Source organism: Thunnus albacares, chromosome 13, assembly GCF_914725855.1.
Source record: "Thunnus albacares chromosome 13, fThuAlb1.1, whole genome shotgun sequence".
Taxonomy (NCBI): Eukaryota; Metazoa; Chordata; class Actinopteri; order Scombriformes; family Scombridae; genus Thunnus; species Thunnus albacares.
Genome location: NC_058118.1, coordinates 30,724,079 through 30,742,633, shown reverse-complemented (window position 1 = coordinate 30,742,633; position 18,555 = coordinate 30,724,079). Strand labels below are relative to the sequence as shown.

Below are 18,555 nucleotides of genomic sequence, written 5' to 3'. Positions count from 1 at the left end.
TCAATCGCTAGTTTCAAGTCTTCTTCAATACAGCATGATGTTCATCTTGTAAATTATGGTCCGATTAAGAAAAAAAAAATAGACGATAAAGCAGCGTATGCTTTAGGGTGCGGCTACGTTGTGATTGACAAGTCGCTACCACGGCAACAACGTTGCTTAGATAACGTGAACATGATATAACCTGCTTGATGTCAGAAAAAAAACATGAATAACTGGATATGATGATGGGAGACTATAAACTACTTCTTAATATTTTGTATAACTTAAGTATAAATAAAAGTCTAAATAAAAGTGGTCTCACTGCTTTCATTAATGATATTTTGTTCAATAAAGATGTTATTAACCTGATAAATTTTTAAAAAGATAAGGTGTTTCCACTGCAGGAACTTTCCCAGGGGACCAAGGACCTTTTGAGAAACTAAACTTGCATTTCAACTGGAGGAATCAGGCTCTAGATTTAGTCCCTGTTGAACAGTTCAGGTGTAACAAGGGGTACATCCCAGTCCCCTTATTTACATCTTTACTTTGTGTCTTTGTCTCTCCCAACAAGGATGCAAGGAAAGGATGCGAGGAGAGAGGAAATGAGGAAATATGTTCTTAGAGAAATGAGACGTCCATTCCTGAATGAGAATGAAGCATCATGTGACGGCAGCAGCTGATCACAGCTGATCAGCTGTCCATCAGCTTAAACAGCTGTAGAGACTTTTGATGGAGTTTGTGTCTGCACACATGTGCATTGTGATAACACTAATAAAGGTTCACAGTTATCACTACCAGAGCAGCTGTTTCATCTCTGCAGCCTGTTACCTGTTTGACAAACACCTGCACATGAATAAAAACCTGCATTCAGTATTTATACTGTGTCCTGCTCAGAGGCACAGGAACCATTTCTACCGGTAGAATGTGTTTATATTATTTATTCATAATTTGCATAATTATTAATATTCTGACTGTGAATTCATTATTTAATAACTCAGAATATAATAAGGGTGTCTTTTGAACACTGGAAATGATTTATTAGGCTAAATGTTTCAGGGAAAATGGAAATGATGCAACTCATATCAAATGTGATGCTTAAGAATGTTCAGCCTCACATGTGACTGAATGGAAATGGTGATAAATGATGTAAAATATAAATGTGTTTAAAAGTGTTTCTTGCTGACAGATAGACTCTCCGACTTTAATTTTATCCATAATAAAAGTTAACGGGGGAAATAATAGATCATGAAAAGAAAAATCTTTCTAATAAATGATGTAAGTTGTTTATGGTTCTTTTGTTGATCAGACCAACAATTAACAGAAAACAAATAGAATATATAACTTGGGAGTGATACAGTTGAGTTCCATGTTGTGACCAGAGCATTTCTGATATTTCCCCAAAGACCTTTTTTCTTCACACTAATAATAAAGAATCAGAATCAGATTTATTCAACGTATAACAAGTACAAGGAATTCAATGTGTTCCAGTGGTCAACAGAAAATGCAGTAAACATGAACATTAAGCAATAAACATAAACACAAATATAACCATGTAAGAAAGAACACGAACCATTAGCAACACTTATATATAGCACCCTGACATTATTTTGACTGCAAAGATTTCAGTTGGACTGAATGTAATCATTAAAGTTGGGAGCAAACAGACAGAATACACACATCCCTGTCAGAGGTTGCACACACTCAGCCTATCATCCCACCCACCAGCTGCCTGGTTAGACCAAAGCTGCAAGAACAAGGTCTAATAATGTATGTCATTTTTACATGTTTTTCATCTCTGTAATTTTATTTTCTTGTATTTTTGCGTCTGTTGAGACTGGCATTAAATCAAGGAGTCTCTCTTTAAAATCATCCTCCAGTTTGAAGCCAAAAGCCTTTGCCAGAAGTCGAGATGTCACAACAAACGTCTGCTGTTTGTTGTTGAACTCTGCCTCCAGGTGAAACTTTGTCTTCATGGATTTTATTATTCCTGTGATCGTAATCCTCCCAATCTGGACGTCATCACTTCGAACCTGCAAAAAGACAGATTGACATTCATAGTCCAAGTTAAGGAGATGCTGAAAGTACATTTCAAACAGCTTATGATCTGAGCGGGGAGGAGGGTGTAATGTATTATATGACTGTCAGTGTTCAAATGAGCCTCATTCTACCAAATAAAGTGAACACAGCTGACTTGAGAGAAAAATCATATTTCAAACAGATGTTAACATAATGGATCTCTGCAGTGTGTGAATACCAGTTAGCTTGGTTGTCTTTGGCTTCACTTTGGTTCCTTTGCTTTGTGTTCCTGTCTTCTTTTGTTCGGATTTTACTGGTTTGCCAGGACCAATCTGAACAAACCAATGACACAACACTGAACATTCAAAAACAGATAATACTATGAACATTGTTGAACAATGACAAAGACATTATAAATATGCATACTACTATAACTACTACTTACTTACTTATTTATTAAATTGATGAAAAAAATAAAGCAGAAATTTGTGAAACATTCATTCAGAATTTCATTTATAAAAAACAAAAACTTTCAAATCATGGGTTCAAATTTACTGAGTGTTCCAAATAAAAAGACATGACATACAACAACTTTTTGCCCACTTCAGAGGAGCAAAAAGTGAGCAATGGACATAAATGGAAGCTAGAAAAATCCAGCACTGTTGGGATTTTAAGAAACCAGGCAATCTTAAATTTTCATATTAAGGACTCCAAAATAGATGTACAATAGACCACAGACCCGTGTTTGAGAGGATTTTGTCTGAAAAAATCCCCTTTAAGAAGATGCAATACCTGGAAGTTAGTGTAATATAAGTGAAATTAATCTATTCGTGCTTTTGCTGGGAACCACCTGCAGCCCTCTCAAGGACCCCTGGTAGTCTTTGGATCATTCTTCTAAACAACTTGATAACCACATTACAAAGTGGATATAATTAGGGATGTCACAAGAATGAATACATAGATACCAAATCAATATCAGCATTTAGAAAATGATACTAATACTGTAAAATGTAAAAATTGTAAATATTGCCAAATATTGTTGTGAGTACAGCCACTATTTTGAGTGTGTATGTGTGAGTATATGAGTGGAGTTAGTTAGTGAGAGATTGTGTTGTCAACAATAATTGTAAATGGTAAATATTGTAAGTACAGATACTGTTTATGTTCTGTGGATTTTAGAGAGACAAACCCAGTTTTTAATCCACTGTTTTGACTCTGAGAATAGAAAGACAAGAGAGGACCCGTTTTATGTTATGTACATGTGTTTTATACTTGCATACATTGTTCCAGTCTTATAGTAGTGAAGCTTTGAAGCTGTCATTGCAAACAAAGTCTTCTCCACCAAGTATTTCAGTTGGTGTGTTCAATACTTTTATCCTGTGTTATTCCAATTTAATACCCATAACTTTTTTCATTGATTAGAATGTTATGGTTTCTTTAGCTGTGTTGTCTTATTGAGTTAATACCAATGTCTGGTCTTAATTGCATGTGAATAGCTGCACTGGAAATATGTTTACTGAAGAAAACGTTGACGTGTTGAATACTTATTTCCCCTACTGTACTATATGACTGTCAGTGTCCAGATGAGCCTCATTCCACCAAAAAAAAAAAAAGTGAACACAGCTGACTTGAGAGAAAAACGATCATATTTCAAACAGATGTTTACATCACTGTGTGAATATCATCTACCTTTGTTGTCTTGGGCGTCACTTTGGTTCCTTTGCTTTGTGTTCCTGTCATCTTCTGTTTGGACTTTACTGGTTTGCCAGGACCAGTCTGAACAAACCAATGACAACACAGAACATTTAAAAACAGATAATACTATGATTTCGAGTTGGATTATTAAGCAGAAGTGAAAAAACAAGTGCAGTATCAACAAGAACTAAAGCATCGAAAAATCTGGAGCACTATTTCACTAACTTTATCACTTCAGACCCAGAATATTAATACTTTAGTAGAGTGGTTATGTCTCTAAAGGAAACTCAACCCTTTAGCAGTTCATTGAACATTCACTGGCATCTTCTGAGCAGATGTTTGGACCATGGAAGAAGCTGGCTCCTGGTCAATGATCATCTGAGCTTCCCTCTGCACCTTTGCTGGGACTTTAATGGCTCTTGTCTTTGACACTGTGGTCAGTCTGGTAACTTTGATGATGATGTTTCCCTCCACTATTACCTTTTTGAACATGTAGCCGCTCTTTTCTTTAATGTCTTTAAAGCGCACTGATTTATTGATATATTATTGATTTATGTGTATGGTATATGTTACCATATACAGCATTAAATGATTTATTTAAAAGGGAACTCTTACCTTGTTGGGTTTGCTGCTCGGCTTTTTATCTTTAAAAGAAAAACAAACATCAGTAAATGTGTTTCTACACTGATGTCACTGATGTTGAGATTGTTAATAATCATATTTTTTAATGTGTGTGCCTTTGATCAATAACTGTCATATTGTGCTTTTCTAAAACGTCTGTGGACCCCAAGAAGAAAAGCTACTACAGGGGTATTATCTAAAGAGAATACTACTAAACTTCATGTACTGTGATTTATACATTTTTCTCATGTGAACAGAAAACATCACTGTATTTTATGATGTAGACCATCTTGTATTTTTCATCTTTAATATAGCCAGTAAGTATTTTCATAGATTGATACTGTATCTATCTAGTTTTGATGGGCCAGATGTTATTAATGAGCAGTCGAGAGCAGTTAAAACCTCAACACATAATTACAGGTTATCAAGAGTTTAACCCCTTCAGTGCACAGACCAGGCAATACAGAGAGGTGGTGTCTCATTAGTCTGTTTACAGGTTCATCTGTTGACAAATCATGTAAGTTTTGCAACTCAAAAAAGAATCGGTACAAGATGAATTTGTTAATTTCTTGCCAGAACTACTGAGCACTGGCACAGAAACTACTAGACAAAGGAGCAAACCGAATGTCATGGTTAGCAAAATATAAAGAAATCCTAATTACAGCTATTGTGGTTCAATGTTGTTATAAAATGAAACAAAGACTGAGGCTGGGGTGAACACTTCACCAAAAGCTAAAGTCAATTATTTACAAACTGCGAACTGACCCTTGTTCTTTGTCTGTTGTATTTTCTTCAGTTGCTCCACAAAGGGGCGCAGCAGGTCCTGGACCGCAGCGTCCCTCCTTGGTATCAGATTCATGACTTTCTTGATTGCAAAGACTGATTGTTCTAGTCCATAGTACTGGATTATTATTTGGGGCATCTCCTCTCTGGACTTGCTAGTCTTCAGACCTTTAGGGATATTGTTCAAATTAAACAGCATCCTCTTGTATTCTGACTCATCCAGCTCCAACAGGATGGAGGTCAGGGAAGTATTCCACTTATGCTCAAATTTCGTCGACATCTGTAACACAGAGAAATGAAAAAGCAGAAAAGACTCACTCATCTTTAAACCTAAATAAAACAAAATTTCCTATAAATCTTCTGTCCACCTTTAATCCCATCGCAGCATTTATACAACAGTTTACAGGAATAAACTTTGTAAGAGATTGAATAACCATGAAACAGGTTCACTTTAGAGGATCCTATCAAAAATCTAAACATGTCACCAACCAGCCAATCAGCTCACTGAAAAAAACATTAGTCATCATTCTACAGCATCCTGACAAAAGTCCTGAGTTTCCAATAAAGTGACAAGTGAATAAGAGCAACAGAGATGTTTAAGGATAGTAGAACAGACAGTAGAATGCTGACCATGTTCATTATGTCAGAGATAGAACAAACATTGTTTTACAACCATGTGTCTGCTCTGAATGATACAACAGGACTGAATAGAAACTGTCACAGATACATTCTTTCATTATGGACCAATCTCTGTGCTCCGTGCCCTTCCTCTCGACGCTCCACGTTGTTCTGCTCTAAAATACCAGTTTTGAGGACCAGAAATTAGCGGGGCTCGACTCAAACCGTCCGAGACTGAAGCAGTGGCAGCCAGGACCTACAGGACAGCTGCTGATCACTGCTGCCGAACATGAATACAAATGAGACGCAGCAGGTTCATTGTCCACTGATGACAAATAAATCCAGAGTGAATAGGTGGCCATGACGTAGACTATCTATCACCATTAAAACAGAAACTTCAGGGTACTCACCTTTACTTTTCCAGGTGCGTCACAGCCGCAGGTATTATGTGTTGTGATACCTGAACATTCACGGAAACATGATTCCATCGCCGAGGTAGTTATTGATAAATCGAAACTTAGTTCCCCATACATGAAAACTTATTGGTCAAGTTAGATTGATTGAACGGCCATACATCCAATCACAGCCATTTGCCCAACCCACCAAACAGTTGAAGTATAGTAAAGTTACGTTTGTGCCTTCAGAAACGGTGCTCTGTTACTCTGCGCTGTGATAACAGATTAGATGTATGAAACGGATATTTAACTATGTAGAATTTTCTTTTGTAACTTTGTCTTGTTATGTGATGTGTCAGCTCAGCTAACATTAGTCATTGAATATAAATGAAATAGGCCAATTTATCCTAAATGCAAACCAGCTGGCAAATCTGGTTTGTAAAGTCACTTCTATTGTGGTTTTTAAATAGTTGTGGCAGATTGCACCGAGTGAAAAAAGGGAGGTGCAACAATTACTGAGATATGGCAGCTATAAGGCTACCTGAAGGAGGAACAGAGGTTTTTTGGGACTGTTGGTTCAGGCCGTTGGATTGATGCAGGTGCACCTCAGTCCATGCTGGCATGCAGGGTTATCTTCATACATCCATGATGCAGGGAAGGTGAGAGGGCAGGAACGACTGACCTGCTTCCCTGCTGGGTTGAAGGCGGCTGGTAGTCGGAGTGAAAGTAAATCAACAGAGCATCAGTGGTCCGTTAGCTGCTCTTGCCTTGGGATTATTTGTATCATTTGTTTGTTTGTTTGTTTTTTTTTGGGGGGGGGGGGGGGGGGGGGGGGGGGGGGTTCCTTTCTGTCTAGTAGCGGGCAAAAAGATGGGAATTTCCCTTGGGGCGGACTACAACTATTGTGGTAGAAAAATGTTGAAATGCATGGCATTAATTTTGATTTGGCATTCTGTGGAGACTGGAATGGGGGTTGAAGGTGGGGGGTTGTGGTGCTCATGTCCCACCCCTAGAACCCCCACACTTTTAAAATCGCTGCTCCACCCCTGATGGTCAGTATATACTGGTCGTAACCAGCCCTGTTGTGGCTGTAAAATGGTTGATAAATTGTTTTGAGCATCACACAACGTCCATGAAATGACTCATTTCATTATCAGAATCCGTTCCATCCGATAACATTTGACATCACCACCATCATCCCACTTATTATCATAATACCGCTGTTTATATTGTATCTATATTTGTTATTATGTATTATTAATTGTCATTAAGTCAGATTCAAAGGAAAGAAAAAGACAAATGTATGTAGTTTACATGTATGTATACTGCTTTGTGTGTGTGCGTTTTCTGATGATTTTGCTGATAATATGTTTTAATAAAGTTGAGTAGAAATAAAAGTTATTTGTTCTTCCTTTGTGTGATTTCTGGATCTCAGGATTAAATCTGAACACTTGAACCCACAGTCAGATATCTCAATAACTAGAGATTAATTAATAATTAATGACTTTTCTGAAGCCCTTGAACCACTGTGTACCTGTGCTGAACGTGGGTCGTTGTTTCAAACCATTTTAAGCAAACAGTGACATCTGCTGGCCAATCAATTGTGCTGCAGTTGTATGGAAAGATTCAGATAAAAGTCTAAATAAAAGTGGTCACACTGCTTTCATTAATGATATTTTGTTCAATAAAGCTTTTATTAAACTGATCACTTTTAAAAATATAAGGCGTTTCCACTGCAGGAAATGTAGTTCCTGTTGAACAGTTCAGGTGTAATAAGGGGTACATCCCAGTCCCCTTAAAATGCATCCACGTTTCCCTTATTTACGTCTTTTCCTTGTGTATTAGTCCCTCCTAACAAGGATGCAAGGAAAAGATGTGAAGAAACAAGGAAATATGTTCTTTGAGAAATGAGACGTCCATTCCTGAATGAGAATGAAGCATCGTCATGTGACGGCTGATCAGCTGTCAGTCAGCTTCAACAGCTGTAGAGACTTTTGATGGAGTTTGTGTCTGCACACTTGTGCATTGTGATAACACTAATAAAGGTTCACAGTTATCACTACCAGAGCAGCTGTTTCATCTCTGCAGCCTGTTACCTGTTTGACAAACACCTGCACATGAATAAAAACCTGCATTCAGTATTTATACTGTGTCCTGCTCAGAGGCACAGGAGCCATTTCTACCAGTAGAATGTGTTTATATTATTTATTCATAATTTGCATAATTATTAATATTCTGATTGTGAATTCATTATTTAATAACTCAGAATATAATAAGGTTGTCTTTTGAACGCTGGAAATGGTTTATTAGGCTAAATGTTTCAGGGAAAATGGAAATGATGCAACTCATATCAAATGTGATGCTTAAGAATTTTCAGCCTCACATGTGACTGAATGGAAATGGTGATAAATGATGTAAAATATAAATGTGTTTAAAAGTGTTTCTTGCTGACAGACAGACTCTCCGACTTTAATTTCATCCATAATAAAAGTTAACGGGGGAAATAATAGATCATGAAAAGAAAAATCTTTCTAATAAATGATAAAAGTTGTTTATGGTTCTTTTTGTTGATCAGACCAACAATTAACAGAAAACAAATAGAATATATAACTTGGGAGTGATACAGTTGAGTTCCATGTTGTGACCAGAGCATTTCTGATATTTCCCCAAAGACCTTTCTTCTTCACACTAATAATATAGAATCAGAATCAGATTTATTCAACGTATAACAAGTACAAGGAATTCAATGTGATCCAGTGGTCAACAGAAAATGCAGTAAACATGAACATTAAGCAATAAACATAAACACAAACGTAACCGTGTAAGAAAGAACAAGAACCATTAGCAACACTTATATATAGCACCCTGACATTATTTTGACTGCAAAGACAGATGATTAAATGTGATTTCAGTTGGACTGAATGTAATCATTAAAGTTGGGAGCAAACAGACAGAATACACACATCCCTGTCAGAGGTTGCACACACACAGCCTATCATCCCACCCACCAGCTGCCTGGTTAGACCAAAGCTGCAAGAACAAGGTCTAATAATGTATGTCATTTTTACATGTTTTTCATCTCTGTAATTTTATTTCCTTGTATTTTTGCATCTGCTGAGAATGGCATTAAATCAAGGAGTCTCTCTTTAAAATCATCCTCCAGTTTGAAGCCAAAAGCCTTTACCAGAAGTCGAGATGTCACAACAAACGTCTGCTGTCTGTTGTTGAACTCTGCCTCCAGGTGAAACTTTGTCTTCATGGATTTTATTATTCCTGTGATCGTAATCCTCCCAATCTGGACATCATCACTTTGAACCTGCACAAAGACAGATTGACATTCGTAGTCCAAGTTAAGGAGATGCTGAAAGTACATTTAAAATAACTTTGAAATAGTGTTCTAATAGTTAACAGCTTATGATCTGAGCAGGGAGGATGGTGTAATGTATTATATGACTGTCAGTGTCCAGATGAGCCTCATTCTACCAAATAAAGTGAACACAGCTGACTTGAGAAAAAAATCATATTTCAAACAGATGTTTACATCAGTGTGTGAATATCATCTACCTTTGTTGTCTTGGGCGTCACTTTGGTTCCTTTGCTTTGTGTTCCTGTCTTCTTCTGTTTGGACTTTACTGGTTTGCCAGGATCAATCTGAACAAACCAATGACAACACAGAACATTTAAAAACAGATAATACTATGATTTTGAGTTGGATTATTAAGCAGAAGTGAAAAAACAAATGCAGTTTCAACAAGAACTAAAACATCAATAAATCTGGAGCACTATTTCACTAACTTCATCACTTCAGACCCAGAATATTAATACTTTAGTAGAGTGGTTATGTCTCTGAAGGAAACTCAACCCTTTAGCAGTTCATTGAACATTCACTGGCATCTTCTGAGCGGATGTTTGGACCATGGAAGAAGCTGCTTTCAGGTCAATGATCATCTGAGCTTCCCTCTGCACCTTTGCTGGGATTTTAATGGCTCTTCTCTTTGACACTGTGGTCAGACTGGTAACTTTGATGAAGTTTTCGTCCACTATTACCTTTTTGAACATGTAGCAGCTCTTTTCTTTAATATCTTTAAAGCGCTCTGTTCCATATACCATCACTTTAATGCTGCCTGTCTTATCAGCGACCACCAGATTAAAGAAAGACCCTGTCGTATTGTCTTTTCTCACATATGTGCGCAGATCAGATTTATGAACAACTTTCCCAACAATGGCTTCAGTGTCTAGAAGTTGACCGCTGGATTTTAGAGCACTGATGGTTTTTGTCTGGACACAAGAAGAGAGGAAAATAATATCTATCAAATCAAAATAAACACAAACATCAATGACTGAAGGAATCTGTTAACAGTTGTCAGACTAATCAATAAATTAGGACGAACACAAAGTTTAATCCAGTAAACTAATGTAAGACTGAAAAAACAACACATGACTGAGACAAAAACTCTTCATTAAATTATTAATGCTGAGTCACTCATAATTTAAGAGGTAAAATGATTACTAATTCAAACATTTTTATGTTGTTACATATGACACACTGGAGATATTTTGACAGCTAAGATATATGTTATGTTGTTATTTTATTTTATCTTATTTTTATTTCATTGATTTGATATGTTACCATATACAGCATCAAGTTATTTAAAAGGGAACTCTTACCTCGTCAGGTTTGCCGCTCTCCTTTTTATCTTTAAAAGAAAGAAAAACATCAGTAAATGTGTTTCTACACTGATGTCACTGATGTTAATAATCATATTTTTAATGTGCGTGCCTTTGATCAATGACTGTCATATTGTGCTTTTCTAAAATGTCTGTGGACCCCAAGAAGAAAAGCTACTACAGGGGTATTATCTAAAGAGAATACTACTAAACTTCATGTACTGTGATTTATACATTTTTCTCATGTGAACAGAAAACATCACTGTATTTTATGATGTAGATCATCTTGTATTTTTCATCTTTAATATAGCCAGTAAGTATTTTCATAGATTGATATTGTATCTATCTAGTTTTGATGGGCCAGATGTTATTAATGAGCAGTCGAGAGCAGTTAAAACCTCAACACATAATTACAGGTTATCAAGAGTTTAACCCCTTCAGTGCACAGACCAGGCAATACAGAGAGGTGGTGTCTCATTAGTCTGTTTACAGGTTCACCTGTTGACAAATCATTTAAGTTTTGGAACTCAAAAAAGAATCGGTACAAGATGAATTTGTTAATTTCTTGCCAGAACTACTGAGCACTGGCCCAGAAACTACTAGACAAAGGAGCAAACCGAATGTCAAGGTTAGCAAAATATAAAGAAATCCTAATTACAGCTATTGTGGTTCAATGTTGTTATAAAACGAAACAAAGTCTGAGGGTGGAGTGAAGCCAATAATACACACTTCAAACTGTGAACTGACCCTTGTTCTTTGTCTGGTGTTTTTTCTTCAGTTGGTCCACAAAGGGCTGCAGCCGGTCCTGGACCGCAGCGTCCTTCCTCGGTATCAGATCCATGACTTTCTTGATTGCGAGGACTGATTGTTTTACTCCGTAGTACTGGGTGATTATTTGGGGCATCTCTTCTCTGGACCTGCCACTCTTCAGTCTTTTAGGGATTTTGTCCAAATTCAACAGCATCTTCTTGTATTCTGAATTACTGAGCTCCTCCAGGATGGAGATCAGGGAAGTTTTCCACTTTTGTTCGAATTTCAACAACATCTGTAACACAGAGAAAAAAGCAGAAAAGACTCACTCATCTTTAAACTTCAATAAAACAATGAAAATAAGACCTAAACTGAATTAACTCAGAAATGTCCTATAAATCTGCTGTCCACCTTTAAGTATCCTATCAAAAATCTAAACATGTCACCAACCAGCCAATCAGCTCACTGAAAAAAACATTAGTCATCACTCTACAGTATCCTGACAAAAGTCCTGAGTTTCCAATAAAGTGACAAGTGAATAAGAGCAACAGAGATGTTTAAGGATAGTAGAACAGACAGTAGAATGCTGACCATGTTCATTATGTCAGAGATAGAACAAACATTGTTTTACAAGCATGTGTCTGCTCTGAACGATACAACAGGACTGAATAGAAACTGTCACAGATACATTCTTCAACTTTCATTATGGACCAATCTCTGTACTGAAATGTGGAGAAAAACCTGAAACACTGGAAACCGCTCCACTCGCTGTAAAAATAACTTTACTGCCTGCTACATCCATGACCTGTATGTGTCTGGTTATGAGCAGCACCATGTTCTCCCTCTTCCTCTCAATGCTCCATGTTGTTCTTCTCTAAAATACCAGTTTTGAGGACCAGAAATAAACGGGGCTCGACTCAAACCCTTCAAGGCTGAAGCAGTGGCAGCCAGGACCTACAGGATGGACCCAAAGCTTTGGCACTACGCTCATAGCCGCTTTTAACTGATGCTGAAGATTAATTCAAATGAGATGCAGCAGGTTTTCTGTGAATGATACACATCCAGTGTGTTTTGGAGTCGTTTAACACTGGATATTGAGAGAACAAAATAGCTTTCTTTCAGCTTCAGTCTGATCTCTTTTCAATTACATATACTGGGGGAGACACATTTCAAAAACAGTTCATTAAATAATTAATGCTGAGTCATGTAATTAAAGAGGTATAATGATTACTAATTTTGATTTGATTACTAAGTTTGATTACAAACATTTTATATATTGAGAAAAGAGTGAAGAATTAATGCTACAAGCAGCGATGAACTGGCCCTCATGCCTCCACGCACGTCGGGCCAAGACGCAAACGAAGGTCTTCCGTGACGGGCATGTAGATGTCTTCAGACCCGGGCTGTTTTCAGACAGTGCAAGAAGGAGATAAACATCACTTCCTTTGTCCACTATTTTGCCTGCTGCTGGGGCTGCTTTGCTGCAATTTCGTACAGGGCGTTATTTAGCCGGTTTGCATCACTGATGGAATTTTGTCATGTAGACGTGTTCAGGCCAGGACTCTTATCAAACATGTAAAGTTTGGTGCAGACTAGAGCATTTACAATAAAGTTATAGCAACTTCCTCTGTCATGGCGAAGCATTAAATGTCAATGGTGTGAGGATGAGAATTTTCTGCAGGGTGAGACATGTCTGTCTTGCTCACACCTGTGTCATCAAAATTATGCAAGTTTTGGGCCCATTCACTTGAATTTCAATTAGTAAACAGAAAACTCTTGATGAGTTTGTGAGTAAAACAAATTAATTTCCTAATTTTCATCAAGTTTATTTTTAGAAAAGTAAAGACTTTTAACCCACATGACCTGGTCAAAGTTTGATTGAAATGTGTACTGTCAGGTGTGTAGAGACAATAAGTAACTGCAGCTGGACACAGAAAAATACTCATATATTTGAATGGAGAGTGTGAGTGAACCGCCAGGTGCTCGGGCCCTAATAAAGGAAAAACTGCAGTACAGAGCTACAAATTTTAGTTTGGATTTTATTTTTCTGCAGCAGTTTAACACTAAACTGTTACTCTCACTCAATGAACCCCCCCCCCCCCCCCACCACCTTATTCTTTCTCTCTCTCCCTCTCAGTTGGAGAAGAGAATGTCACTCTTCTTGTGAAATATCCTCATAAATCCCATGACTTTGGCCAAATCCTACATTAAAAATGACATTTTTATAGGAAATTTCGTTGCGAATCTATTGATACAGGTTTCAAAGTGGTCAGACTTATAGTTTAGACATCAGAACCATTTGTTTGACACAAAGTCCATGCCTAGTGATCGCCTCCCCATTGATTTACATTGTAAGGTGTGATGTGGCACTACAACTTTCAAGGCTTACAATATCTAAACCGTTCAAGTTATTACAAAGTTTTTCATAACTTTTGTTCAGCACAGTGTTATAAGTCATGTATTCAAGTTTGAAGCTGATACCATTAACACCCTAGGAGGAGATAGCGTTTCTTGGGGGTCCAAAATTGGCACAAAGTCGTACTTTGATGGGCATATTGCGGACTTCCTGTTGGATTTAGGTCAGGGGTGTCAGTATATGATTTGTAGGTCTTGATGAGACGAATAATTGAGTTTTGGTTCGATCTCTCTACGACATTCCCACGGGCCGTGGCGGCCATTTTAGATACATAGGTGGCGCTCTAGAGCACATTTTGACACTTTGGGGGATAGTTTTTTACATTTTATCAAATTTTTCACCAGACCTGATGTGTGTACCAAATTTGGTGAGGTTTTGAGCATGTTTAGGGGGTGAAATTTAGGTCTGAAGTGGCGTAATAATAAAGAAAGAAGAAGAAGAAGAAGAAGAAGAAGAAGAAGAAGAAGAAGAAACATACAAACACACAAAATACAATAGGGTCTTCGCCCCTTTGGGGCTCAGGCGCTAATAACTTTTAAGTGCTCTAATTGTCAACAGTTTATGACCGGGGCAGAGAGGATGGTGTAATGTATTATATGACTGTCAGTGTCCAGATGAGCCTCATTCTACCAAATAAAGTGAACACAGCTGACTTGAGAGAAAAACAATCATATTTCAAACAGATATTAACATCATGGATCTTCTGCAGTGTGTGAATATCAGCTACCTTTGTTGTCTTTGGCGTCACTTTGATTCCTTTGCTTTGTGTTCCTATCTTCTCCAGTTTGGATTTTACTGGTTTGCCAGGACCAATCTGAACAAATCAATGCCAACACTGAACATTTAAAAACAGATAATGCTACGATTTTGAGTTGGATTATTAAGTAGGAATGCATGAAAAAACAAGTGCAGTATCAACAAGACCTAAAACAAAAATCTGGAGCACTATTTCACTAACTTCATCATTTCAGGCCCAGAATATTAACACTTTAATAGAGTGATTATTTCTCTGAAGGAAACTCACCCCTGTAACAGTTCCTTGAACAGTCACTGGCATCTTCTGAGCAGATGTTTGGGCCTTGGAAGAAGCTGGCTCCTGGTCAATGATCATCTGAGCTTCCCTCTGCACCTTTGCTGGGATTTTAATGGCTGTCGTCTTTGACACTGTGGTCAGACTGGTAACTTTGATGAAGTTTTCGTCCACTATTACCTTTTTGAACATGTAGCAGCTCTTTTCTTTAATGTCTTTAAAGCGCTCTGTTCCATATACCATCACTTTAATGCTGCCTGTCTTATCAGCGACCACCAGATTAAAGAAAGACTCTGTCTCATTGTCTTTGTTCACATCTGTGTGCACATCAGATTTATGAACAACTTTCCCAACAATGGCTTCAGAGTCTAGAAGTTGACCGCTGGATTTTAGAGCACTGATGGTTTTTGTCTGGACACAAGAAGAGAGGAAAATAATATCCATCAAATCAATATAAACACAAACATCAATGACTGAAGGAATCTGTTAACAGTTGTCAGACTAATCAATAAATTAGGACAAACACAAAGTTTAATCCAGTAAACTAATTTAAGACTGAAAAAAGAACACATGACTGAGACAAAAACTCTTCATTAAATTATTAATGCTGAGTCACTTTTAATTTAAGAGGTAAAATTATTACTAATTCAATTTTTATGTTGTTACATATGACACACTGTAAATATTTTGACAGCTAAGATTGATTGATTCATTGATTTGATTGATTGATTTGTTACCATATACAGCATCAAGTTATTTAAAAGGGAACTCTTACCTTGTCGGGTTTGCCGCTCTCTTTTTTATCTTTAAAAGAAAAAAAAAACATCAGTAAATGTGTTTCTACACTGATGTCACTGATGTTGAGATAGTTAATAATCATATTTTTAATGTGTGTGCCTTTGATCAATGACTCTCATATTGTGCTTTTCTAAAACGTCTGTGGACCCCAAGAAGAAAAGCTACTACAGGGGTATTATCTAGAGAGAATACTACTAAACTTCATGTACTGTGATTTATACATTTTTCTCATGTGAACAGAAAACATCACTGTATTTTATGATGTAGACCATCTTGTATTTTTCATCTTTAATATAGCCAGTAAGCATTTTCATAGATTGATACTGTATCTATCTAGTTTTGATGGGCCACATGGTATTAATGAGCAGTCGAGAGCAGTTAAAACCTCAACACATAATTACAGGTTATCAAGAGTTTAACCCCTTCAGTGCACAGACCAGGCAATACAGAGAGGTGGTGTCTCATTAGTCTGTTTACAGGTTCATCTGTTGACAAATCATGTAAGTTTTGCAACTCAAAAAAGGATCGGTACAAGATGAATTTGTTAATTTCTTGCCAGAACTACTGAGCACTGGCCCAGAAACTACTAGACAAAGGAGCAAACCGAATGTCATGGTTAGCAAAATATAAAGAAATCCTAATTACAGCTATTGTGGTTCAATGTTGTTATAAAATGAAACAAAGTCTGAGGGTGGAGTGAAGCCAATAATACACACTTCAAACTGTGAACTGACCCTTGTTCTTTGTCTGGCCTTTTTTCTTCAGTTTGTCCACAAAGGGCTGCAGCCGGTCCTGGACCGCAGCGTCCTTCCTCGGTATCAGATCCATGACTTTCTTGATTGCGAGGACTGATTGTTCTACTCCGTAGTACTGGGTGATTATTTGGGGCATCTCTTCTCTGGACCTGCCACTCTTCAGTCTTTTAGGGATTTTGTCCAAATTCAACAGCATCTTCTTGTATTCTGAATTACTGAGCTCCTCCAGGATGGAGATCAGGGAAGTTTTCCACTTTTGTTCGAATTTCAACGACATCTGTAACACAGAGAAATGAAAAAGCAGAAAAGACTCACTCATCTTTAAACTTCAATAATTCAATGAAAATAAGACCTAAACTGAATTAACTCAGAAATGTCCTATAAATCTGCTGTCCACCTTTAAGTATCCTATCAAAAATCTAAACATGTCACCAACCAGCCAATCAGCTCACTGAAAAACCATCAGTCATCATTCTACAGTATCCTGACAAAAGTCCTGAGTTTCCAATAAAGTGACAAGTGAATAAGAGCAACAGAGATGTTTAAGGATAGTAGAACAGACAGTAGAATGCTGACCATGTTCATTATGTCAGAGATAGAACAAACATTGTTTTACAAGCATGTGTCTGCTCTGAACGATACAACAGGACTGAATAGAAACTGTCACAGATACATTCTTCAACTTTCATTATGGACCAATCTCTGTGCTCCGTGCCCTTCCTCTCGACGCTCCACGTTGTTCTGCTCTAAAATACCAGTTTTGAGGACCAGAAATAAGCGGGGCTCGACTCAAACCGTCCGAGTCTGAAGCAGTGGCAGCCAGGACCTACAGGACAGCTGCTGATCACTGCTGCCGAACATGAATACAAATGAGACGCAGCAGGTTTTCTGTGAATGATACACATCCAGTGCTTCAGGGAAGTCTGATCTCTTTTCAATTAAATATATTGGGGGAGACACATTTCCATGTTTCTTATATTAAGGAGGAACGTGACCTCCCGTCCCCCACCGTGATAGTGTCTGTGATCACCGAACCGAGACCGAACGGAGGTTTGAGAGATCCTCTCTCTCTAATTACAAACACCAAAAACTAGTTTTGATGTACAGCCTATGTGTGAATACAAAGTCAGTAAATGGAATTCACAATTAAATGTTTAATTTAAGGAAACTGTCGATAAATAAAGGCATTTTATTTCCTGCTCCAGCTCCAGAAGACAAAGCTCGGGATCATCAATGTTAGTTCAGGTGAAACGAGGTAGCTTCTACATTTCTACCTTAAATATTATCCACTGATGACAAATAAATCCAGAGTGAATAGGTGGCCATGACGTAGACTATCTATCACCATTAAAACAGAAACTTCAGGGTACTCACCTTTACTTTTCCAGGTGCGTCACAGCCGCAGGTGTTATGTGTTGTGATACCTGAATATTCACGGAAACATGATTCCATCGCCGAGGTAGTTATTGATAAATCGAAACTTAGTTCCCCATACATGAAAACCTATTGGTCAAGTTAGATTGATTGAACGGCCATACATCCAATCACAGCCATTTGCCCAACCCACCAAACAGTTGAAGTATAGTAAAGTTACGTTTGTGCCTTCAGAAACGGTGCTCTGTTACTATGCGCTGTGATAACAGATTAGATGTATGAAACGGATATTTAACTATGTAGAATTTTCTTTTGTAACTTTGTCTTGTTATGTGATGTGTCAGCTCAGCTAACATTAGTCATTGAACATAAATGAAATAGCTAACTTATCCAAAATGCAAACCAGCTGGCAAATTTGGTTAGGAAAGTCAATTTTATTGCTTTTATTGTAGTTTTTTAATAGTCATAGACAAAGGTGAGCATTCGTATTTAAGATGTGTGACATCTGTCTGCCTTATGGTAACGTTTTAACAATCAAATTAATGTTTATTAGCTAGTTAATGACTTTGGAAAGAAGTAAGTTACCTCTGTGTCCATAATGTAAATTCACATGGTTTATGGTGTTTGAAGCTAAATGTCAAAGGAATATGTTGCTTT

At 37.4% G+C, this 18,555-nt stretch overlaps 2 protein-coding genes across 6 annotated transcripts; both read right to left on the bottom strand.

Moving 5' to 3' along the window:
• Positions 1 to 1,405: 1,405 nt before the first annotated feature.
• LOC122996066 lies at positions 1,406 to 17,867 on the bottom strand. 5 transcript variants are annotated; one of them, XM_044371601.1, is made up of 6 exons: positions 6,123 to 6,912; positions 5,077 to 5,374; positions 4,306 to 4,334; positions 3,685 to 3,771; positions 2,234 to 2,327; positions 1,919 to 2,009 (listed from the first exon to the last, which is right to left on the bottom strand). In XM_044371601.1, exons 1-6 carry the CDS (start codon positions 6,243 to 6,245, stop codon positions 1,999 to 2,001), a joined length of 642 nt encoding a protein of 213 aa, XP_044227536.1. In that variant the 5' UTR covers positions 6,246 to 6,912; the 3' UTR covers positions 1,919 to 1,998. The 5 variants fall into 5 exon arrangements, with proteins under 5 accessions (XP_044227535.1, XP_044227533.1, XP_044227534.1 ...); XM_044371600.1 differs by lacking the exons at positions 2,234 to 2,327; positions 6,123 to 6,912 and adding an exon at positions 17,799 to 17,867 and having other exon boundaries at positions 1,406 to 2,009; XM_044371598.1 differs by lacking the exon at positions 2,234 to 2,327 and having other exon boundaries at positions 1,406 to 2,009; positions 6,123 to 6,917.
• On the bottom strand, positions 9,950 to 17,976 carry LOC122995839. The gene is made up of 8 exons (XM_044371218.1): positions 17,899 to 17,976; positions 16,504 to 16,801; positions 15,747 to 15,775; positions 14,966 to 15,382; positions 14,669 to 14,755; positions 11,523 to 11,820; positions 10,776 to 10,804; positions 9,950 to 10,385 (listed from the first exon to the last, which is right to left on the bottom strand). The coding sequence occupies exons 1-8, from the start codon at positions 17,974 to 17,976 to the stop codon at positions 9,981 to 9,983; spliced, it is 1,641 nt and encodes a 546-aa protein (XP_044227153.1). The 3' UTR covers positions 9,950 to 9,980.
• Between the last annotated feature and the right edge of the window lie 579 nt (positions 17,977 to 18,555).

What these genes read in the sequence shown, in the direction of transcription:
- LOC122996066 (XM_044371598.1), bottom strand. Translation starts at nt 6,245, where the DNA reads ATGTATGGGGAACTAAGTTTCGATTTATCAATAACTACCTCGGCGATG. An exon ending in ACGCACCTGGAAAAGTAAAG is followed by an intron (nt 5,375 to 6,122) that starts GTGAGTACCCTG and finishes TCTGTGTTACAG; the next exon opens with ATGTCGACGAAATTTGAGCA. An exon ending in TGACGCCCAAGACAACAAAG is followed by an intron (nt 2,010 to 3,684) that starts GTAGATGATATT and finishes GTCTTTTTGCAG; the next exon opens with GTTCGAAGTGATGACGTCCA.
- LOC122995839 (XM_044371218.1), bottom strand. Translation starts at nt 17,976, where the DNA reads ATGGAATCATGTTTCCGTGAATATTCAGGTATCACAACACATAACACC. An exon ending in AGGCCAGACAAAGAACAAGG is followed by an intron (nt 15,776 to 16,503) that starts GTCAGTTCACAG and finishes TTTCTTTTAAAG; the next exon opens with ATAAAAAAGAGAGCGGCAAA. An exon ending in TGACGCCAAAGACAACAAAG is followed by an intron (nt 11,821 to 14,668) that starts GTAGCTGATATT and finishes TCTGTGTTACAG; the next exon opens with ATGTTGTTGAAATTCGAACA.